Below are 24,533 nucleotides of genomic sequence, written 5' to 3'. Positions count from 1 at the left end.
CAAAACCGACTCAATGGCACCCATCAAAAACAGGTATATGCTACATACAGCAAACTGCATAAATCTTAAGTGTACAGTTCAATGCAGTTTGACATATGTAAACACCCATGTAAATTGCTGTTGTTAAGTTGCCTTCAAGTCAGTTCTGACTCACAGTGACCCTGTGTAGGGTTTCCAAGGAACAGCTGGTGAGTTTGAACTACTGACCTTGTGGTTTGCAGTCCAGTGCTGATCTTACAGCAATACACCTTGATATAGGGACAGAATATTACCCAATCCAGAAGTCTTATCTCATCCCCTCTTCCATTTAACATCTATCTTAATTTTGACCCAAAGTTGTCTGTGGGTCTTGTATTCATGGATGCTCTGTCAGGTGCAGCACCAGGAAGTAAGACTCACACAGGAAGCCTAGAAAACAACAGAATTTAGTACTCACAGGTCCCAGAGACAAAACTACAGAATGGCCTGATGCAATGCCACCCAAAGGATGCAGCAGGGGACAAGGCAAACAGTGCATACTAAAATTTTATTGGTCAGTTTTAATTAGCTCGGAAAAAGGAAGACATTTTTATTACAGGGAACCATATGGGCCATAACCAGGAGGGCAAGGAGTAATTATGGCTGTTAGGAGACTGGATTACATGATAACCATGGGTCTCTACCATGGAAAGCTGTATAGGGCGTGGCTAGGAAGGCTAGCTAGAGACTACAACTATTGAGAGATAGTGTGGCAAGATAGGAATGGTCAGAAATGAGATGAAAGGGTAACTAAGAGGCATTAATGGATGCCAAGGCAGCAAATTATGTAAGCCACAAGTTGGCTTTAGGACACTACCCCCTTAGAGGTAAACACTATTCTAATCTCATATCACCATAGATCAGTGTGGTCAGCTTTTGAACTTCAAATAAATGGAATCATCATGTAGGATGTACTTTCATGTGTGTATCTTGTTGTGCTCAGCATTCTATCTTTGGGATTTATTCATGATGCTGTGTACTCATATCTTGTCCTTTTGATTGTTGGGTAGTATTCCATTGTGGTTGCAACAATGGGCTTCAAACATAGCAACAATTATGAGGATGGAGCATGACCAGGTGGTGTTTTGTTCTGTTGTATGTAGGGTCGCTATGAATCAGAATCAGCTCAGTGGAACTTAACAACAAACAATGACAACATTCCATTGTGTTAACGTGACATCACTTATTCACCTGTTTTATTATTGAGAACATTTGGGTTGTTTCCACTTTGAGGGCTATTAAGGATAAACTTCAATAAACATTCTGGACAGATATTCACTTGTTTCTGTTAGGAATATGCCCAGGGTGAAACTGCTAGGTCATATAGTAAGCAGATGTTTAGCTTTAGTAGATACTGCCTAGTACTTTTCTGATGTGGTTGCACCGATTTACAGTCCACATCTATGAGAGAAGAGTGATTTGTGAAAACTTTTTATTTGGAAGTAATTTCAAACTTATAGAAAAGTTGCAAAAATAGCAATAGTACAAAGAACGCACATATATTCAGATTAACCTATTATTTTATACTATGTGAATACATACTTCTAAGACAGATTTTATTCCACATGACCACAGTGAAATATTCTAGAATTCCTGTTCTTCACAATGATATCCATAATTTATTATGATCCTTTGCATAGTAAATAAATCATAGGTAAACAAACAAACAAAAAGAACAAAGTCACTTTGGCTTCTATGTAGAGATTCTAGGGGTCCAGAGAGAAATCATTTAGGAAGTTGTGGCAAAAATCTGATATGATTGGTGACCACCTGGGGAGCCCCTAAAAGGGGCCAGATTTGGAATACATTATAAAGGGAGAGCCTGTAGGCTTTCCTGGAAAGAAAGGAAAGGGTGTGCCTTGGTTGAACAACCAGGTAGATGATGGTCTGGTGATTGAGAGGGGAGATTTTGGGGAGAGGTGGGGTCTCTGGATGCCTGGCCTGCCCTCATTCCCCAGGCCCTGCAGGGATTGGAGTTTCCTCCACAACCTTGTCCCAGCTACCACCAGGGGGCAATGGGTTCCTTAGTGACTCTCCGGCATCCTGAATCCTCCAGCAGGGGGCTAGATTTGGACTACAGTCAAGACCTCCTACCTGCAAGCCAAGGGGTGCACCTGCCCCTGTGGGCACATGTGGACACTGTGTTCTTTTCAATGGAATCTGGTAGGATGGGGCAAAAAGCAAATGAAATTCTATAACCTGAAATCTGAGAATTGTGCCTGCAGCCCTTCCACAATCCCTTTATGTTCAGTTTGGAACCAGGCTCCTTATCTCGGTCATAAGGCCTTGCTGTTGGTACCCTTCTACCTGACCTGCCTTCATTCAACTCTAACTCCCCTACCCAAACTTTCATGGTGGTCATGCAAGCTGTTTTTTCTGCTTGGCACTCTCTTTTTTCTTAAGTCTTCCCTGGGCTAAACCCTACACACCCCTCAGGCAACAGATGAACTGCCTCTTCCCTTAGAACCCTGACCTGACTTTAGAGTTCAGGTCAGGCTCTCCCCTCCTACTTCTCCCATCATAACCTCTCTTCTCTTCCTCAACTCACCTATGACTTTGGAAGACAGGGCTGGGCCTGGCATAAGGCCAAAGAATATTTGTTGAATGACTGAAAAACAATAGCAACATCAAATGAATGAGTGAGTGAATCTAAGGTTGTAAAAGATAACATCCCAGATTTTGATATCAAAGAGACCAAGTTTCAAGCATGGGCACTGCCATTTAGGAGCTGTGTGACCGTTGGCAACTGCCTTAACCTCTCTAAGTCCCAATCTCCTCATTCAGTTACTGTACAGATGTAGTAATATGATGATGCATGTCAGTCTCTTAGCAATAAAAAAGAGTTACATGCATAACAACAGACCTCAAAATAATAATAATGAGTAAAAGAAGTCTGACAAAAAAGAATACATAACGTATGACTTTGGAGTCCTGGTGTGGCACCGTGTGTTAATGTGCTAGACTGCAAGGTTGGCAGTTCAAGATCACCAGCTGCTCCTTGGAAACCCTATACAGTGTTGCTATGAGCCAGAACCAACTCAACCGGCACATAGCAACAACAACAACAATGTATGACTTTATATAAAATTCTAGAAAATGCAAACTAACTTTCAGTGATAGATATCAGATCAGTAGTTGCCTTGTGATGGGTGCTGAGTCGGGGAGGGAGGGAGGAATTGCAAAGGGGCACAAAGAAATTTGGGGAGGTGATGAATTTGTTTGTTATCTCAGTGTGGTGAGGGGCTCATGGGTGTATACATATGCCCCAAATCATGAAATTGTTCACTTTAATGTGTGCAGTTTGATTTGCCTCAAAGATATCTCAATGAAGTTATATATTAAGAAAGACAAAGCTTATCAAATTATTCTCTTTAAATCTGTGCAGTTTTTATGTCAATAAAGCTGTAAAACATTAAAAATAAACTCATTGTGGGTTTGACTCTATGTAAACTATGTTTCACAAGGAAAAGAAACAAATGGTACGCCTGAGCCCTACTTCCTACCTTACCCAGGCCCCACACCGGGCGGTTACCTGGGAGGGTTTCTACAAATCAGCCCTCTGAAGCTCAGCAGACACACCTGAGCCACACAGCTTCTTTAGCAGCAAATTCACTCCATTTCTGGTGGGGGGCCCAGCTCAAATACCTCTTCCTCCACCAGAAAGCCTTCCTGCCTCACCCCACACTCTTCCAGCTTAGGGCTCCCAGGGCTGATAGCTCAAATCTCAGTGATGGCACTTGCCACAGTCCATCTCCTGACATCAGAATCCAAGCTAGACCTGCCTGGCTGGCACACTGTGTTGCTGTTGTTTTTAAGTACCATCGAATCAGTTCCGCCTCATAGTGGCCCTGTAGAGGGTTTCTGAGAGTAGCTAGTAGGTTTAAACCACCAACCTGGTGGTTAGTAGTCTAGTGCTTAACCTACAACACCACACCAAAGTTCGATCTGACACATTAGGCATTGAGAATAATGATCAAGGCAGCTCGCATTTGATGATTGCCTACTCTGTACCAGACACTATGCCAAGTGCTATATGTTCATCCCCACAACCAGGGTGGAAGGAATTATTAGAGCCATTTTATAAAATCGGGAGACCCAGGATGGTGAGAGCCAGAGTGAGGCTCACAGTCATGGGATATTTGAAAAACATCCATGCCCCACTTCCTGAGGCTTTCCTGAGTGAGCAGAGAAGAAAGATGAGGCATCTGTGGAGCTCTTCAACCTTTCAGGATACCTTAAAGAGACAAAGAGGAGTTACCTTAAGGTTTTCCAGACCAGAAAACATGCGTGTCAGCATAGGTAGACAGAGCATCAGACTCAAGGAAGGATTTCTTCCTTGGACTTTTTATTCTTATTATTAAACTGCCCCACATTTGCAAATTTAGCTCCTCGCGTAGTGGAGGAGAAACGAGATTCTTGATTAATGTTCTCAGACAACTTGATTCTTCCTAGTTTCACCAGTGACTAGTTGGAGAGCAAGGAGCCCTGATGACACAAGGTACATTGGGCTGCTAACCACAAGGTTGGAAGTTCAAACCCATCAGTCACTCTGTAGGAGAAAGACGAGGCTGTCTGCTCTTGTAAAGATTTACAATCTTAAGAACTTTTAGGAGCACTTCTCCTCTGTCCTATAAGGTTGATCTGAGTGGGTTGGTGGTTTGAATTCATCAATAAGCACCTCAAAAGAAAGGCCTGGTGATCTATTTCTAGAAGGTCACAGACACTGAAACGTTATACACAATTTTATTCTGAAACCAGCAACCTTACATGCCTGCTTGTGTGTTCCCTTTGAGTTTCAGTCTTGAAATGGCCTCTATTCACTTTAACTCTTGGATTCCTCCTTATGTCTTCTGTGCTTCATTTTTCCTCTGCCAACCTCCATCTTAGTCACTAAACTGGAACCTTCCTTGGGTAGAAATCAGACTAGATATTTTGCATTCACTACATAATAAAGATGATGGTAACAACACAATTGTGGGCTGGGGAGTAGTTAAGAGGTCTTTGTGGCAGTTTTCCTATCTGACAAATGGACTAAATTTTGTACTACCAGCAGCAAGGCATGGTACTTTGGAGTGAGATAGATCCAGGTTTGGAAAGCAGCTTCTCAACTTTCCATCGTTGTGACTGACCTCACCTTCCTGATCTTTAGTTTCCTCATCTGCCAAATGCAGGGATAATTATAGTGCAGCTATCCTGAGACTGCTACAAAGATTGTATGTCTAGAGGCCTGACCCAGTGCCCATCACGTGGGTTCACTGATTGCCACAATTGTGTTGTTACCATCATCTTTATTATGTGGCGAATGCAAAATATCTAGTCTGATTTCTACCCAAGGAAGGTTCCAGTTTAGTGAATAAGATGGAGGTTGACAGAGGAAAAATGAAGGTTACAGAAGACATGAGGAGGAATGCAAGAGTTAAAGTGAATAGAGGCCATTTCAAGACTGAAACTCAAAGGGAACACACAAGCAGGCATGTAAGCTTGCTGCTAACTGCATTGGTCTACATATGAGTGAAAGTGGGGAAGAGTCAGTAATGAAGATATGGTCTGAGTTCGACCACGTTCCATAGACTCCTGTCGACTTTGAGATGAGAGAGAGAAGAGGAATGGCTGGTTAGTCTGAAGTTTGGGGGGACTTGGAAACTCCTGAGCCCATGGACAATGACGTAGCAAAAGAGGGCTAGAGCTGAGAGTGAAGCATCCAGCAGATTTGAAGTGGGGGAGATACACAAGAACGCCCAAACTTGCAGATAGTACCCACTTGACCTAGCTTTGATGGCTTGATGACCAGCACTCAACTAGAGGAAGATAAAGAAATTTGATAAAGAAAGCAAATATAAATTGCTACAATTTAATGAACTTGTTCTATACTTATGGATGTGTTGTTGTTATTGTTATGTGCTGTGGAGTCGGTTCCGACTCATAGCGACCCTGTACAGGGTTTCTGAGGCTGTAAATCTTTACGGGAGCAGAAAGCCTCATCTTTCTCCCACAGAACAGCTGGTAGTTTTGAACTGCTGACCTTAAATTAAGGTTTGCAGCCCAAAATGTAACCACTATGCTACTAGAGCTCCTTATACTTATGGATGTGTTGTTGTTGTTGTTAAGTGCCTTCGAGTCGGAGCCGACCCATAGAGACCCTGTACAGGGTTTCCGAGGGTGTAAATCCTTACGGGAGCAGAAAGCCTCATCTTTCTCCCGCGGAGCGGCTGGTAGTTTCGAACCACTGACCTTAAGGTTCGCAGCCCGATTCGTAACCACTACGCTACCAGAGCTTATGGATGTAGTAGCTCAAAATATCAACTGAGAGGGAAGGAGTCTTCACATCAAGGATCAAACCTATCCCCTCTCTAGACGGGGTTAATACGGACGGGCCACTTAGACATTGTTGTTGTTGTTAAATGCCATCGAGTTGATTCTAACCCATATAGGGTTTCCAAGGAGCAACTGATGAACTTGAACCACCGATCTTGCAGTTCAAATGACTTTGTAGTCTGACGCATTAGCCCACAGCGCCACACCAGGATGGTTACCGAAAATAGGGTGGGGGGAGGGGTGCTATAAAGGCACAAAGTGACTGGTTTACAAGTTTTCAAGAGGGAGTTTAGTTTCAGAGTGTGTGTGTGGGGTTGTGGGGGGAGGAGGGGTGCTATAAAGGCACAAAGTGACTGGTTTACAAGTTTTCAAGAGGGAGTTTAGTTTCAGAGTGTGTGTGTGGGGTTGTGGAGGGGGGGGGGAGGTAGAATCCCCACTGAATAGTTTTCATCTTGTCTAGATGGGTCTGGTGAAAGGAGATGGGATAGGATTCTTTTGATTCAATAGTGAGTAATTGTTATCATGACTAATTGCAATTGTCACAACTGTAAAGGTAGAAGTTGTGTAACAAAAGGGGGAAAGTAGTTACTCTTACATTCCAGGAACAGAGGACCCTAGGACCATCAAAAGAGAAGACCATGAGTGGAACTTGCGACACTAACCAGTGAAGCAGCTATGCCAGAGATGGAGGCAGAGATGATGACATGGAGCGATAGAGCAGCTGAGGACTGTAGACTCATGGAAAGAGAAAGGCTGTGTTCTAGTGGACCCTGGCCCTTTGATTGTTTAAACAATTATATATATTTCTGCGTGTTTTTGTGTACATAAAAAAAAACAACCCAGAAGGAATAGAAGCAAATGCTGTTAACCGATGACGCATGGAGGTGGTTGTAATCATTGCAGTGAAACAAAATACGATAGATTGAGTGCAAAACCACTGTTCTCCAATGCAAACTATCATTCAATTCACAACAAAAGCAAGCTTTCTAAAAAAATTTTAAAAATAAAGTGAATAGAGGTAAATATTGATGGTGCATGGAGGGATTGCAATCATTCAACGAAACTATGTGTATGATTTGTCGAATGTGGGACTGCTCTGTAAATCTTGACTCAATTCACAATAAAAAGTGAGAGAGAAAAAAGCTCTGTCTTAACAACAACAAAACCCCCCCACACTTAGAGCATTAGGAAGTGTTTCACAAGGGTACAATCAGTATGATCTTTATAATGTAACTGGGCAACAGAGAGAGCTCAGCCATGGATTTTGGGTGACGGTATAGTGGGGTTTCTCCCTGGGTAGGACTGGTCAGGATGCCTGAATGTTTAGCAGCCCTGACCTCAAGGTTCTAAATATTAGTAGCATCCCACTTAAACATTGACATAGTGACAATTAAAATACTTCCCCAGACGCACATTTCCAAAGGTTCCCTGGGAGGAGGTACTGTTCTTACCACTGCCTCCTTGCCCAGGACTCCCATGCAGACGTGTGCAGATGTGCCCTTACAAGGTGCCTGGTGGCATGGCTAATGCGCCTGAATCCCCTCCACACTGTGCTTGCCAAACTGGCTGGGTCCTGGCTAAGGCTGTCTTAGCCTGTTGTCACTGACTTCCCTAACTCTCACCGAGTTGCCCTATGGGCTCAGTAGGCCCATTCTTGAAGGTTCTCTGTTCCTCAGCCCCTGGACTGTCCTTACACAGTGGCCAGTGCCTGCCCCAATGTCCAACTCTGAGCTTGCAATACCACATTTTTCTCCTGATCCTCCTTCCTCTTTGGCCTTCCTTCTCTCTGTTATTTCCTATGAAATGGTTTCTGTCTGTGAGACTACCTCCCTTTCCCTGTGGAGGATGGCAGCCGTGTCTCAGTCACCCCGGCACATGGCAGGCACTCCAGAAATAGTGTTTGAATCCATTTTAATTCTCCTTCTATGGAGATAGCCCAGAGGGCAGGAATCAGCCAACCTGAGGGAGAGAGAGGAAGGAGGGCCAGGCTGGGGTGGAGATGGCAGGTGCCCCACCCCACAAATCCTGGCCCAGCTTTACCACAGCTTAGTCATTCAGAGGGCTGGGTGAGCCCAGCAGCACTGCCATTCTGGACAGACTCTGAGTCATCAATTGGTGAGGGGCAGCTTTGGCACAGCAGGAAACCCAGACAGGCATAGAAGGGGTGGACAGGGGTTGGTGAGGCCTGAAATCCCTTCCGGCTGGCTCTGGAGGACTGGGAGTGACTATCCAGCACTAACTGGATAAGGTGAGTCTTGTGCACAAGTCACCAAAACACAAGGATTCTCAATAAGGGGCATATGACAGGCACATGACAAGTGCCAGAGACACCTCTGACTGCTGCTGTCGTTCAGCAAGGCAGTTTGCACCATTCTTCAAAATCTTGAAAGGGTATCTCTCCCAGAACTTCCACTTCTAGAAACTTAGTGTCAGAAAAGAAGTGTCTGGATTAATGGAGCCATAAACAAAAACCAAACCCATGTCACTGAGTTAATTCCAACTCCTGGTGACCCCACCTGTTACAGACTAGAGCGCCACAAGATTTTCCTGACTCTAATTGTTATGAAAGCAGATGACTAGGCTTTTCTTTGGCAGTACTACTGGATGAGTTCAAACTGCCAGCATTTCGGTTAGTAGATGAGCTAGGGGCCTAAAGGAGTCATACAGTAGAATATTATGTTGTTGTTGTGTAGCCATTAAAAATTATTGTTATCATTGTTAAGTGCTGGGTCATTGGTTATGACCCATAGCAACCCGGAGTAGGGTCTCTGAGGAGCAGCTGGTGGGTTTGACCCACTAATCTTTTTTTTAATGTTTTATTGTGAATTATGTGATAGTTTACACGGAAGAACATTAGTTTTACATTCATCCTATCATATATTGTTTCATTGCCATGGTTACAGTCCCCTCCATGCATCATCAACCAACCAAAGGGTATACACTATAAGCCTGCCCCCGGGTCGTCAGCACACAGTCCTCTCCTTCTCTGTGTCTAAAGTCCCCAGCTGCTCCATCTCTCCACGTCATCGTCTCTGTCTCCATCTCAGGCATCACTGCTTCTCTGGGTAGGGTCCCGTTCTCCGCTCTTCTCCCTTGATGTTGACCCACTAATCTTGAGGTTAGCAGTCCAATACTTATCCTACAGTGTCACTTGTTGTTTGTTGTTAAATACTGCCAAGTTGGTTCCGACTCACAGTGACCCGTATAGGGTTTCCAAGGAGCAGCTAGTGGGTTTGAACTGCCAACTTTGTGGTTCTCAGTCCAGTGCTGATTCTACAGCACCACACCAGAAGTCCACTTAGTAGATGATTATTCATTATCACCAAAAGACATTAATATTATATCATTAAGTGAAAAGCCAAAACAATGGACAAAGCAGAATCTTGTTTTGTGTTTGAGAAATAGATGGATGCATAGGATTGGCTATGGAAGGTTGGTGGTATATACGGTGGTGACGTGTAGCTCTGAAGGAAGCAGAGCTGTTTGGGACTCTTATCTTCATTTCACTTACTGTGTAACTTCGGACAAGTCTCACTTTTCTCTTTACGAGTGAGCCACACAAAAAAAGGCCTTCTTCCCAGGGTTGTAGTGAAGATTAAATGAAGCAGAGGGTGGAAAATTCCAGAGCTAGGGACAACATATGTCTGCAATGAATGGGAGTTTTTATAGTCTTTATTATTTGTTGTTAGGTGCCATCGAGTCAGTTCTGACGCATAGAAACCTTACGCATAACAGGAAAAAATATTGTCTGGTCCTGTGCCATTCTCACAATTTTTGTTATGTTTGAGCCCATTGTTGCAGCCACTGTGTCAACCCATCTTGTTGGGGGTCTACCTCTTTCTCACTGACCCTCAACTTTACCAAGTATAATGTCCTTCTCCAAGGACTGGTTCCAAGTATGTGAGACAAAACCTTGCCATCCTTGCTTCTAAGTTGCATTCTGGTTGTAATTTTTCCAAGATATATTTGTTTGTTCTTTTGGAATTCCATGGTTCTTTCAACATTCTTAACCAACACCATCTTCAAATGCACCAATTCTTCTGAAATCTTCCTTGTTCATTGTCCAGCTTTTGCAAGCATATGAGGCAATTGAAAATACCATGGCTTGGACCAGGTGCACTTTAGCCCTCAAAGTGACATCTTTGCTCTAGATTTCTTTTGCTGCAGATTTGCTGAGTGCACAATATGTTGCTTTAGTTCTTTACTGCTGCTTTAATGAGCATTGATTGTGGATCCAAATAAAACATAATCCTTGATCATTTCAGTCTTTTCTCCATTTATCATGATGTAGTTCCTTGGTCCATTTTGAGGATTTTTGTTTTCTTTACACTGAGTTGTAGTCCATACTGAAGACTATATTCTTGGATCTTCAGCAGCTAGTGCCTAAAATACTCTTCACTTTCGGCAAGCAAGCAAAGTTGTGTCATCTGCATTATCAAAGGTTGTTAATGAACCTTCCTTCAATCCTAGAAAGGTTCTCAGATTATCTGCTCAGTTTACAGATTGGACAAGTATGGTGAAAGGACATAACCCTGATACACACTTTCCTTGATTTTTAAACCACGACGTAGCCTCTTTTTCTGTTTGAACCTCTAACTCTTGGTCTATGTACAAGTTTCCCATGAGCACAACTAAGGATTTTGGAATTCCCATTCTTTGAAATGCGATCCATAGTTTGTTATGATCCACATAGTTGAATACCTTTGCATGGTCGATAAAACACAGATAAACATATTTCTGGTATTCTCTGCTTTCAACCAAGATCCATTTGACGTCAGCAATGATATCCCTCATTCCATATCCTGAGTCTGGCTTGTATTTCTGGAAACTCCCTGTTAATGTACAGCTATAACCATTTTTGAATTATCTTCAGCAAAATTTTTCTTACATGTAAAATTAGTGATATTGTTCAACAAATCTGTTGGATCATCTTTCTTTGGTATGGGCACAAAGATGGAGCTCTTCCAATTGGTTGGTCAGGTAGCTGTCTTCCAAATCTCTTGGCATAGACTAATGAATGCTTCCAGTGCTGCATCAGTTTGCTGAAACATTTCAATCAGTGCTCTGTCAATTCCTGGAGCCTTGCTTTTCTATACTGCCTTCAGTGTAGCTTGTACTTCTGCCTTGATACCATCAGTTCTTGATCGTTTGCTACCCCTGAAATGGTTGAATGTTGACCAGTTCTTTTTGGCAGTGACTATATTTTTAACTTTTTCTTGTGAATTGAGTGAAGGTTTATAGAGCAGATTAACAAATCATACACTTCATTTCATCTCAATGATTGTAATTCCTTAAATGTAATATCACATATCCCACTTCCTGTGTTTCTTGTTTCCATTCCTCCTTCTTTCCCAATGATTCTGAACTTTGTCCTTGAATAAATGCTGTCCTTTTGATCTTGAATGGTTGATATTCTATAATTCATGTACCTAACTAGTGGTGTTGTCCCACCCATAGACCTGTGTATTGCTTGGCTGAAAATTGAGCCGCGTGGAACATCTAACCTCTTTTGATGCTTCCTGCATCTTTTAATGTTTTGTCCATATTGTTATTATTAAGTGCTGTCAAGTTAGTTCTGACTCATAGCGACCCTGTATAGGGTTTGTGAGGAATAGCTGGTGGGTTTGAACCACTGACCTGTGGTTAACAGTCCAGTGCTGATCCTAGAGCACCATACCAGGACTCCATTTTACCCATAATAACGTTTAATATTGCAAGTTGAAGCTTGAATTTTTCCTTCAGTTATTTCAGCTTGAGAAATGCTGAACAGTTCTTCCTATCTGGTTTTCTGACTCCAGGTCTTTGCATATTTCATCATATACTTTGTCTTCTCAAACTGCCCTTTGAAATTTTCTGTTCAGCTCTTGTGCTTCACTGTTTCTTCCAGTCACTTTAGCTACTCTATGTTCAAGAGTGAGTTTCAGAGTCTCTTCTGACATCTACTTGGGTCTCTTCTTTCTTTCCTGTCTTTTCAATGATCTTTTGCTTTCTTCATATTTAATTTTCTTGATGTCTTCCTAAAATTTCCATGGTCTTCAGCCATTAGGTTAACTCTACTTTGAGGAGGCAGCTCTTCTTCATGTGTATTTTGAGTGCCTTCCAATCCAAGGGGCTTCTCTTTCAGCACTATGTCAGACAGTGTTTTTACTGATATTCATAAGGTTTTCAGTGACAAATCTCTCAGAAGTGGATTACCTATTCCTTCTTTTGAGTCTGTTCTTAGTTTGGAGCACCACTGAAACCTGTCCACCGTGGGTGACTCCGCTGATATTTGAAACATCAGTGGCATAGCTTTCAGTATCACAGCAATACACAAGCCACCACAGTACAACAAATAGACATCCTTATTATGATTTCTCACTCTCTGTCTACTTGCTGACACTTCATCAATCCCTCGCCTGACTTCAGTGTTGTCGGGTCCAACCAAGGAATCCTGAATTGGGGAGGTGGTGAACTCTCCCTCTCTGTAGGTATGCAAACACAGGCTTCCCATGGCAGAGACACTGTAGAACAGACTTTACCATCAAATGAAAATTGAAGTGGGCAGGACCACTATAGACCTCAGTATGTTGTTTTTATTAGCTCTGACTCATAGTGACCCTCTGCACAACTGAACGAAACACTGCCCAGTCCTGTGCCATCCTCACAATTATTGTTACACTTGAACCCATGGCTACTGCCTTGATGCCAGTCCATTTTGTTGGAGGAGTCTTTCTTTTTTTCTCTGACAGGTTCTATGAACAGGCCTGCTAAGTCCTGGGCCCCAGGGACTAGGTAGCTGCCTCATTGGCATATTCCCCCTTCAGTGCCCAGGACTGTGCCAATGAGGACAGCACTCTGCACATTGTAGGGGCCCCTCAATGGTACTGCAGATGTCATCTTGAATGAGGACTGTCCTTGTCCTTAGAGAAGAAAATCTAAGCAAATAATCATACACTCACACATAATAAAATACTTATAAGTGTGTTGATTGTGATGATGGAGAGATATAGGAGAATAGGGAAGCAATTATAGGGACTTGATCTAGTTAGGTCATGTCACAGGAGGAACAAAAAAAAAAAATGTTTATCCACTGCAGGGAGATTTTAGCTGAGGTCCAAAGGATGAATAGGATTTGGTGGGGTAAAGTTGGGAAAGGAACTCGGTATATGCAGCAGGTCAACATGTGTGGAAGCTCTGACGTAGATAGAGCATGACTATTTGAGGATGTGAAAGGTGGCCAGGATGAATGGAGAAAGGGTGAAGGTAAGGGCTGCAAAAGAAAGGCTGGCAGGAGCCTCAAATGCCATGTGCAGGAGTCACAGAAGGTTTGAAGTAGGAGAACGATAATGGTTGTATTTTCATTCTAGAACAATCTAATTGACTGCCCAGTGAGAAGACAAGGGGAGGGGATGAGGCTTAAGGTGGGGAGGCCAGTGAAGTCCTGGGTGGCCAATCAGGGTGGAAGTGATAGGCACCTGGACTTGGGTATAGCAGTGGAGTTGGGGAGAGGTGAGAGCTTGGCTTGGCCACTGAAGGAGCAAACAGGGCTTTTAGCAGCTGGAGGTGACAGATGGAACAGGCTGCGAGTGTGGCTCCTTCCATCACCCAACAGTTACATATGAGGGGAGGTCCGGGAGGGGTGCCAGGGTCCTTTCCACACAATGGGCCATGCCAACCGGGTAAACAGAGGTGGACATATGATATTCTTTAAAAACAAAATCCTGATTCATTCACCCTTGCTGCTGTTTATTGGAGGTGTTTGTTTTGTTTTTTTTTTTGTCCTTCAGGGCTATTTCAGGTCTGACAGGTTTGTAGCAAGAGCAGAGCTGGGGCTCAGGGCCAACTTGGAAAGAGAGGGACCAATGGGGTGAGGAAGGGCTCCTCCTCTTCCTACAGAACAAGGAAGGAGTCTGGCCTGGGCTTCTGCCTCATGGTCTGGGGCAAATCCCTTCCGTCTTGGGGTCTCTCTCCAAGCTCTGGCTCCCACCTTTTGGACCCTCCCTTTCAAAGTAAAGTACTAACAGACAGTCCTTGGGTTATGAACATATGATTTACAGATTTACATACAACCTATAGTTACTCTGTAAATCCTATTATATTAAAAATTTGTGGTGTGCTACTTTGTGATATACATAGAATCTTATTACTGTTACTCTGTTAACGATGTTCTAGTGTACCTGGAAATGCTTCTTTAATTTTTCCCTATGCCCAGAAAGGTACACTTTATACTAAGACAAACTTTTGACTAACTGATGTTAAATATGAACTGTACCTAACTAACTGTTCTGATTTATAAACAAATTCAACTTATACACAGACTTAAGAAGGGAACTTGTTTGTAATCTGGAGACTGTCAGTGTTATTATTACTCACCTTTGGGTCCCTTGTTCCAAAAAAGTTTGCGGGTGGGACAGGGCGGGGCAGCCCTGTGAGGAGTCGGTTTGGCAGCAGCCACTTCCTGACAAAAGACTGATGAGTCAGGAGCTGTAGGTGGCATAGGGCGGTAGACTGGGGAGAAACCTTCCCTCTTTGCTCTAGATCTGGACCATCCTATCTTTTGTCCACAGCCCTGGTATCTTCTACCAGACTCCAGAGCCGGAGCCAAGAAACTGGGTGGGAGCGTCTAGTGGATAGAGGATGTCATTCATTCAGAGCACTAGGAGAGCAGAGAACCCTCCCTCCCATAAATCTGGCAGAGTTGAGAAATTCTTGCCAAAGAAAGAGCACTTAGAACTCAACAACAACAACAAAAGACACCGAAAATAGAATGCAGACAAAGGATGTGAATTAAAAACACAAATAGCCAATAAGTATGTGAAAAATTGCTTCAATTTGCTCAAAATGAAAAAGCAAACATCAAAAATAGCCCCAAGAGGAAAGGCAGGAGTCCCCAGTCTCTTAGAGTTGAGAAATCCTCCTGATGTCTAATTTCCTGGAATCCTTTCTTCTTCCTCACAATGCTGATGACTATTATTTTTTCTTTCCTGCACTGGGGACTTCTAGACCCAGGAGACAGAGTTGTAATACAGGAGGTAGCAAGAGATGCCAAGCAGCAGCAGAGAAATAGTTGCAGCAGAGGTAGCAGAACCAGGAGACTCCTGCAAAATGGTGCAGTGGGCTTCCCAGCTCATGGAGCTAGAGGGCAAAGTGCCTTCAGGCAGAAGGCTTGTTGGTGGATTGGGGTGCCTCTGGAGTATTTATTGCAGAGCTAAAGAGTGCTTTGTAACATTGGCCTAAGCAGGGCAGAGGTTGGACCAGCCTAAGAGATCCAAGAGGCCTGAGGGTGCCAAGAGCCAAGAGGCTGAAGGACTGCCTGCAGACATGGCTGAAAAGAGGCTATCCTGATTGAAGAACTGAGTCTTTGCTGATTCTGAATTGTAAAGTGTTGTGGTTGTTAGGTATCCTTGAGTCAATTCTGACTTATGACAACCCTAAGCACAATAGAACGAAACACTGACTCGTCCTGCACCATCCTCACAATAGGAGTTATGGCTGTGCCTACTGTGTCAATCCATCTCATTACGGATCTTCCTCTTTTTCGTGGATCCTCCACTTTACCAAGCATGATATCCTTCTCCAGGGACTGGTCTCTCCTGATATATTCAAAGTATGTTAAACGAAGTCTTGCCATTCTAGCTTCTAAGGAGCATTCTGGCTGTACTTCCAAAACCAATTTATTCCTTAGTTCTCAAACAGACATTTTTGCTCTTTAACATTTGAAAGAGGACTTTTGCAGCAGATTTGCCTAATGCAATGTGTTGTTTGATTTCTTGACTGCTGCTTCCTTGAGTGTTGATTGTGGATCCAAGCAAAATGAAGTATTTGATAACTTCAATGTTTTCTCTATTTATCACGATGTTATTTATTGATCCAGTTGTGAGGATTTCTTGTTTTCTTTACATTGAGGTATAATCCATACTGAAGGCTGTGGTCTTTGATTTTCATTAGTAAGTATTTTAAGTCCTCTTCACTTCCAGCAAGCAAGGTTGTGTCATCTACTTATTGAAGATTGTTAATGGATTCATTCCTCCAATCCTGATGCCACATTCTTCTTCACATAGTCCAGCTTCTCAGATTATTTGCTCAACATACAGGTAGAATAAGTATGGTGAAAAGATACAACCCTGGAACACACTTTTCTTGATTTTAAACTTTTCAGAATCCATTTGTTCTGTTCAGATGACTGCCTCTTGGTCTATGTATAGGTTCCTCATGAGCATAATGAGTGTTCTGAAATACCCATTTTTCGCAATGTTATCCATAGTTTGTTATAATGTACACAGCCGAATGCCTTTGCACAGTCAGTAAAGCACAAGTAAACATCTTTGTGGTATTCTCTGTTTTTGCTCAAGATCCATCTGACGTCAGTGATATCCCTGGTTCCACATCCTTTCTGAATCTGGCTTGAATTTCTGGCAGCTTCTTGTCCATGGACTGCTGCAACCATTTTTGACTTGTTTTCAGCAAAATTTTACTTGAATGTTACCTTTCTAATAAACCCTGTAACTGTGAGTATAGTTTGTGAGTTCTATGTAGCCATTACAGTGAATCAAACCAAGCAGAGGAATAGAAAAGGCTATGGGATGGGATGGTTGGTGTCAGAATTGGTAAGAAAGTTGAGGGTGGAGGTATACTTGACCTGGCCTCACCGAAATCAGCCTTGAGATGTTGATCTTAAGTCTCCTTCCCCTGGTGAAGTTAGACTCTAGTACTGCCCTCTGCAGGGTCAACATGCATTGGAGCTGGTGCAATGGCAACTAGTAACATTCCTGAATCTTCTAATGCAAGCTCCTTCTTACTCAAAATGTCTCAAAGTGCTGTGTCCTTTGAGAAGATGTCTTTGGCCACTTTATCCAACGTGGCTACTTGTCATCCTATCCCATCATGCTGCTTTATTTTCTTCTTTGTGCTTATCATTATCTGAAGTCATCTTAGTTATTCACTGCCCTTCTTCCCATAGCATGAGAATATAACCTCCATGAGGGTGAAGACCTTGACTATCTTGTATGTTGATATATCCCACCTAGAAAAACATTCAGCACATAATAGTGCTTGATATATTTATTTTAAAATCAACTTATTGAAGCATACCTTACAAAGAATAAAATACATTCATTTTAAGTGCACAGCTTAATGAATCATTGAGTAGTTATTAAGCACTGGATTACTAACTGCAATGTTAGTGGTTCAAACTCACCCGTCACTTCTCAGAAACCCCACACAGGGTCGCTACGAGTCAGAACCAACTCGACAGCCACCACCATCACTACTCCAGTCATAGACCATTTCCATCCCCAATAAAAATTTCACCTGATCTTTTATTCAGAGCCCTTAAGTTTGTCCCTATTTTTTAATTGATGCTCTTTATGGTTCTAGATTTTACATTTAGGTCTTTGATCCATGTTGAGTTCATTTTTGTATATGATGTGAGATACGCGTCTTGTTTCATTCTTCTGTAAATAGATTTCCAAGTTTGCAGTACCATTTGTTGAAGACATTATCTTTTCTCCATTGAATGTGCTTTTGTCCTTTGTCAAAGACCAACTGAGCATAGGTGGATGGATTTGCTTCTGGATTCTCAATTCTGTTCCATTGATCTATCTATGTGTCTTATTGTGCCAGTGGTGGTGGTTGTGTGCCGTGGAGTTGGTTCCAACTCATAGTGACCCCGTACAGGGTTTTTGAGGCTGTAAATCTTTACGGGAGCAGAACGCCTCATCTTTCTCCAGTGGAACAGCTGGTAGTTTCGAACTGCTGACCTTGAGGTTCACAGGCCGATTTGTAACCACTTTGCTACCAGAGCAGTAGCAGGCTGTTTTGACTACTGTGGCTGTGTAGTAGTAAGTTTTGAGATCGGGAAGTTAGAGGCCTCCTATTTTGTTCTTTTTTAGTGATGTTTTACTAATCTGGGGTCTCTCCTTCCTATATAAAGTTGATGATTAGCTTTTCATATCTGTAAAGAATGATGTTGGAACCCGATTGAGATTGCATTATATCTATAGATTGCTTTGGATAGTGTTGACATTTTCACAATGTTCAATCTTCCCTTCACAAGCTTGGTATATTCTTCCATTTTTGTATGTATGTCTCTTTTGGTTTCTTGTAGCAGTGTTTTATAATTTTCATAGTCTAGGTCTTTGGTTTCCCTGGTTAGATTTATTCCTAAGTAATTCATCCTTTGGACGGCTATTGCAAATGGTTTTTATTTCCTGATTTCCTTTTCAGAGCTCTCTTTATTTAGTGTAAAGGAATTCAACTGAGTTTTCTACATTGATCTTGTACCCTGCCACTGTGCTGAATCTTTCAATGACTTCTAATAATTTTCTTGCTGAGTCTTTGGGACTAAGTATAGGATATATCATCTGCAAATAGAGTTTCACTTCACTTTGTCAATTTGGATGCCTTTAATTTCTCTTTCTTGCCTTATAGCTCTAAGACTTCCAGCACAGTATTGAATAGGAGTGGTGACAAAGGGCATCCTTGTCTTGTTTCTGTTCACAAGGGAATGCCTTCAGTTTCTCAGTTGAGAACTTCAGTTGAGAGTGATGTTGGCTGTTGGTTTGGTATATATGCCCTTAACTATGTTGAGAAAATTTCCTTCTATTCTTATTTTGTTGAGTTTTCCTGATTTTTAAAGTTTGATTTATTTTATTTTAGAATACATACACAGCCAACAGATAAACCGTTTCAACAATTTCTACATGCATAATTCTATGACAATGATTTTCTCCTGATTTTTTGCAATTAACTCCCCTCCATCCCTAGCCTCAGACAAATTTTGAATCTTGGAGGAGAAAGGCCCCCAACATGGGGTAGGAGCCATTCATACATTTGCATAGCACCCTAAAGTTTATAGTACCTTTTCACTTTTACAGTCCTATTTGCCTCTTACATGTGAAGCCCTAGGTGCTCAGAGAGGTTAGGTGGCAGGGGTCAGAGGAGCTTCAAAGTCAAGAGGCCTGTCCCTGGCCGCCTCCTAGAACCTGAGGACTTGGTTGTGGGTCCTTAGCTCAGGGACCTAGTCCATTGGGAAGTTTGTGGGTGTTTCTTAGGAACTGGGAGCATGTCAAGACTGGGGAAACTCTACTTGTAGCCCCACCTCTATTCCAACTTGCCCAGGTCTCCAACTAGGTTGAGGAGACAACTTGGGGTATCCAGGTGCCAGCTAACTCCAGCCAGACAGGCTGACAACTCTCCATCCCTTCCATGGGCAAAGCAGACCTTTTCAGTCTCTACAAATTCCTGCCACTTTGAAATGAGGCTATCAGCATCACTTGCCTCTTGTTGCTTAAAGAGAACCAGACATTGGGCATCAGGACACTTGGCCTCTGACTGGGTCCTACCTTTGTTTTGTTGTGCGAAATTGGCAAGTCACTTTATCTCTTTGGGCCTCAGTTTCTGCCTCTGTAACAGGAAACTAGTGCTCCATGTCAACTTGACTTCAACTCCACCTGATGACTCTGCTCTCAAAGGCCATGCCTTTGCCTGTTCTGTCCCCACCTCCTGGAATGCAGTTCTCCAGTATTTGCTGTCAAAAATCTTGTCTTTCATCTTCTCTGGTACTACTCCCTCTGTGATTTTCCTCTAACAGAATGTTCTGCTCCTTCTTTAGCCTGTGTCCGTAGGGCAGGGACAGTGAATACTCTTATTGACAGGTGTTGTGTATTGATGACAACTACTTGTGCATTAAGCAATGTGCTATGCACTTGAATACCTCATTTAATCCTCACAACAAAGGATCACTCTTCTCATTTGACAGATGAAAAAACTGAGGTTCAATGAGCTAACACCACTTGTCCAGGGTCACAGAGCCGGTGGCAGCTTGATTTCCTTGTTTTTTCACCACTCACTTCACCCTCACCCCCCAGCATCTTGCAGAGGGCCATCTCCAAGGTCTTCATCACCTGCTTGTTGAATGACTGTTAGCATGAATGAGTGGTGACATCACACTTTAATCAATTTCAAACCTACCTCCTGGTGTGCTGACAGGTCTGAATTACGGGTTCACAGGCATGTTAACTTTTATTATCATCTATTTCTGTCTCATGCACTGGTTACAGTAAGAGCCAGATAATACATGGGGTGTTCTGAGAAGTGATGAGCAACCAGTCACAGGGGTGTGCAAGCAGAAACTAAATGATCTTTGTTGGATTGCAAGAAGGAAAACTGTGCATCAGCAACCAAGCAACCAAGGAAGGCCTCTGCCACTCCAGTCTTTGATTTTGGGATCCCAGTTGTTAAACTATCTCCCTACCAGTTAAGCTCTGGTAGCATAGTGGTTAAAAATCAGGCTGCTAACCTCAAGGTCAGAAGTTCTAAACTACCAGCTGTTTCAAGGGAGAAAAATGAGACTTTCTGCTCCGGTAAAGATTTACAGCTTCAGAAATCCTATACACGGTCGCTATGAATCGGAACGGACTCCATGCCACACCACCAATTGAGGAGGCCCAGAGCATGGGACTGAAATATAATCCTATGGTACCGGTGACTCACTCATGCCCAGCCTCACCTAACTGGTACCAAAGTCCTTGTCAGCCCGTGAGTGGGTTTTGAATCCAGTAGTCTTTTACAAACTGTAAAGTATTATTACTTTTTATATTCCTGTGCTACAAGGCGCCTCCGGATCGGACTGCCCATACACTATTATTGAGTTAAACCCAACTGGCGCTGAGGTCGGGGGTGCTTTTGGGCTCAAGCCCTTCCAGCCCTCCTTTCCTTATGCTATTGTGCAAGACGGGCACACCTTCTGGGTTAGGTCGGATCAAGGCCGAGGAACTTCCTGAGTGCGGGCTGCGGTGGGCGGGCTTAGGGTATGGGGAGCCAGTGTTGGCGCAGAGGCGGGGGGCGCTGGGCTCGAACGCAACTCCCGCACATCAGACAATGCGTCCCCTCCTAGTGTGATTCTTTACCACGCGGCCAGGGTAGGGATTGTCTGCCAGGCTGGAGTTCTGCAGGGCACCCTGTCTTTCCAGATGTCCCACCAGCCTTTTATCTTCCTTTGTTTCGGTCGGGGTGGGATGTATCTCTCTCGGCATCTCTCCTCCGTCTCCCTTTCCTGGGACGTTTTCTTTGTCTCTGTCTTCCGGCGGTCCCGACGTCTCCAGCCCCTTGGCCCCACCCGAGATGGGGGCGGGGCGGACCGGGGGCGGGGCGGGGCGCGGTCGGGTTGCTGGGCCGCGGGCGGGAGCGGTTGACTGAGGTGGCTGACCAGACGGACGCGGCCAGAGAAGGAGCCTGAGCGGAGTCAGATCCCGAGCTGGAGCGGAGGCCGCAGCCAGAGGCAGCGCGATCGGCGGGAGCAAGCGGGCGGGGTTCCATGGCGCCAGCAGCGTCCGCCTGAGTAGCTCGGGCAGCGACGGGCGGCGGCCGGGCTGGGCTGAGGCTTTTCCTCGCCATGGGGGACGTGCTGTCCACGCACTTGGATGACGCCCGGCGCCAGCACATCGCAGGTGAGTCTCGCGCCGCGCGCTTTCGGGGGCCCGCAGGGGGTCCCCGAGCCACGCCCCCACCCGGCCCACCTCCTGCTTTGGGGCCCCGGGCCCAGCACAGTCAGGTCCGGAATGGGGCTGAGCGGGAACTGCTGGGGACAGTGTCCCGCATCCGAGTTTGTTCCCGCCGTGTCTGGGCGCCCCTTCCCGCCCCTTGCTGAGCTCGCACTTACCCGTCTGGCGGGTACTGGAGCCCTCCCTCTACTATTGGACCCTCGTAGAAGCTCTGTCCTGCCTCACACACCTTATGTTCGATCCCCTTACACATTACCTCAGACCAGGCTGTGGAAGGGCTCTCAGACCCCACCACCTGCGTCACCCCTGTTCTGAAGCGTTCCACGTCTGTCCTCTCTCTTCTCACAGTGCTCTGCACACGCCTGCCAGCGCGTCTTGACCCCTCTACTGTCTTGGTTCCAAGCTCCAGTACACGTGGCCGAGAAAACCAGCCCATCTGGGTTGGAGACTGAGCCTGGGGACTGAAGCTATGAATAAATCGGGTGCCAGAGGGGCATCCACTCTTCTTTAGCTTAAACTCAGCAGAATGTCCCTGCTGGCCCCCATGGCTAAGGAGGCTGGCCAAGGCCAGAGCCAGACTTCTCAGGGCCAGTGCCGGGCCTCTCTGCCCCATTCTTTCAGCCTCCTGGGCTCCCAGCCTGTCATGGCACAATGGCCACTTCTTAGAAAGGCAGCTGCTCCTAAGACTCCTGGAGAAGTCCTGGGCTACTGCAGAGTCCCAGGTTCCTCCTCCTCCCATACCCGGACAATCCGGAGAGAGGCTGGAGTCCTGTGCTGCCTGGGAGATTCTGCTCTGTGGCTAACCTCCCCAGCCTGGGGTGAGGTGGCCCTGGGTGGAATCCCAACATCTGTTTCCCAGTGGTGTAATCTTGGATAAATCTCTTACCATCCTGGCGCCTTGGTTGTCTCCTCTTAGAAATGGGGTGAATGATTTCTTCTTTATTAATGGGTTATTGAGTGACTTCAATGAGCTAATTCATGGGGCATGGTTAACTTAGGGCCTGGCCTAGTAGAAGCCCCGATACACAGGGTGCCAGTGCTTATGGGGGGCAGCCCATGGAGTGAGGGGACAGTTTCTCTTGGCTGAACTGATCTGTTCCTGTCCAGTGGACCCAGAGTATTGGGTCCGCCCACATTTATCTCTTTGTCTTGCTGTCCTGTGAGAATAGTGATCAAGTGTCCCTAATTTCAAGTTCTTAGGACCCCACCCTGGCGAGACACAAAGCGGGGGCTGGGGAGAGCTTGCTAGGTGACTGTGGTCTGAGATCTGGGACTCGGCATGGGTGGGAGTGATGTAGAAATAACTCATGTCCTCTCTAGGCCAGGAGGGCCAGCACGGAAGATTAAGCCCTGGACAGTCACCTTGTAGGAGGACTGGGGGGCGGGAAGGGCTGGCAGAGATTTCCTGTCCCCTCCCTGTCCGTGGGAGCCTCTTGGGGCTCTGTAACAGTTCATCCATTCAGGACCTCCTTCTGGGGCCCCACCCCCTGCCTGGCCTGGGTGGGTGTGCCTTGCCTTCAGTGGGTTTTTTCAGTTCCTCACACTCAGCTCTGGCTTCTCTTCTTCCCACCTCCCGGACTGAGAACCACCAGCCCACCCTCCTCTCCCCTGGCCATTTTACAGAGTGAGGGACCGGGGAGGGATTAAGAGCCACAAAAGGTGAAGTGTCCTCTACTGGAGAGGGTTGCATTTGCTTTGTGGATACCAGGCTGAACAGAAGAGGGTTGTACCCACTCAGAACCTGCTGGACTTTCTCTTCTCAGCACTTCATTGCTATTAATAATCCTCTTCAAATGCCTCAAATTCTTAGTCCAGACTTACCTGAAGAGCCTTCTGAAGTAAGGGGGTGGGAGGTGGCATGTGGGGGAAAGCCAGGAAGCCTCCAACCCTCCCCCTTCAGGGAGCTGTTGTTGTGTTATTCGGTTCTGCCTCATAGCATTCTATAGGGATCCCAAGGAGTGACTAGTGGGTTTGAACCACTGACCTTGTTAGCAGTCCAGTGCATATCCTTTAGCGTCACACCAGGACTCCCAAGGAAGTTATCTGCTTAGAAATATCTGTTGGAGGGGAATGAGGGTGTGCTTTTGCCACCTCACCAGCGATCCATGCACCCCCTTTACCCCACCTAAGAAGCAGTGGGCATTTTCATACCAGACAATTAAAATTCCAGACCCCTCCCTACCTGAACCTGGTTCTCCACCCAGGAGACCCAGGGCCATCCCTGTGGAAACATCAGCATTTGGAACATACCTTCCCACAGTGCCTGGAGCTCCCAGGCCTGTTTGAGTTCTGTGGCTTGGTTGGTGCCCGCAGCTTTTCACCCGCCTCGAGCAGGTGAGCAGGCGAGCAGGCGTATGTCAGCATGCAAGTCCTGGCAGAGGTCAGGCGAGCTGCAGTCCATAGTGCTGTTTTGCTGCCACGGCACCTTTCATCCTGTGATTTCAAAGCCTCTGGCAAGCAGGGACTTGTTCCCACAACATGGCCCCGTGAGGCTGGTGGCAGGATGATTCCTTTTATTTCCATGAGGGGAGAACACTGGCCCAGAGCCAGGAGGCTTGTGTGACGTCAGGCAAGCCATTTACTTTGTCTGGGTCTCAATTTCCCTAACTGTAAATTGTTAGTATTATACGGCCTGATGGTTGAAGTCTTTTCCGTTTCTGAGGGGCTAACGATCTGCTCTTCCAGACATGAGCCAGCTCAGGGACCTAACACAGA

General features: G+C 45.0%; 1 protein-coding gene across 1 annotated transcript in view; it reads left to right on the top strand.

Annotated features, from left to right (window-relative positions):
- The first annotated feature begins 21,709 nt into the window (after window positions 1-21,709).
- Window positions 21,710-24,533, top strand: part of FAM129B (family with sequence similarity 129, member B) — a 74,524-nt gene continuing 71,700 nt past the window's right edge. Inside the window, exons 1-2 of the mRNA XM_006834973.1 lie at window positions 21,710-21,919; window positions 24,023-24,152. Coding sequence (XP_006835036.1) covers window positions 21,710-21,919; window positions 24,023-24,152 — 340 coding nt within the window. The remainder of the gene's footprint in view (window positions 21,920-24,022; window positions 24,153-24,533) is intronic.

This window comes from Chrysochloris asiatica, unplaced genomic scaffold, assembly GCF_000296735.1.
Source record: "Chrysochloris asiatica unplaced genomic scaffold, ChrAsi1.0 scaffold00014, whole genome shotgun sequence".
NCBI classification, from domain to species: domain Eukaryota; kingdom Metazoa; phylum Chordata; class Mammalia; order Afrosoricida; family Chrysochloridae; genus Chrysochloris; species Chrysochloris asiatica.
This window is presented reverse-complemented; position numbering and strand designations above follow the sequence as displayed.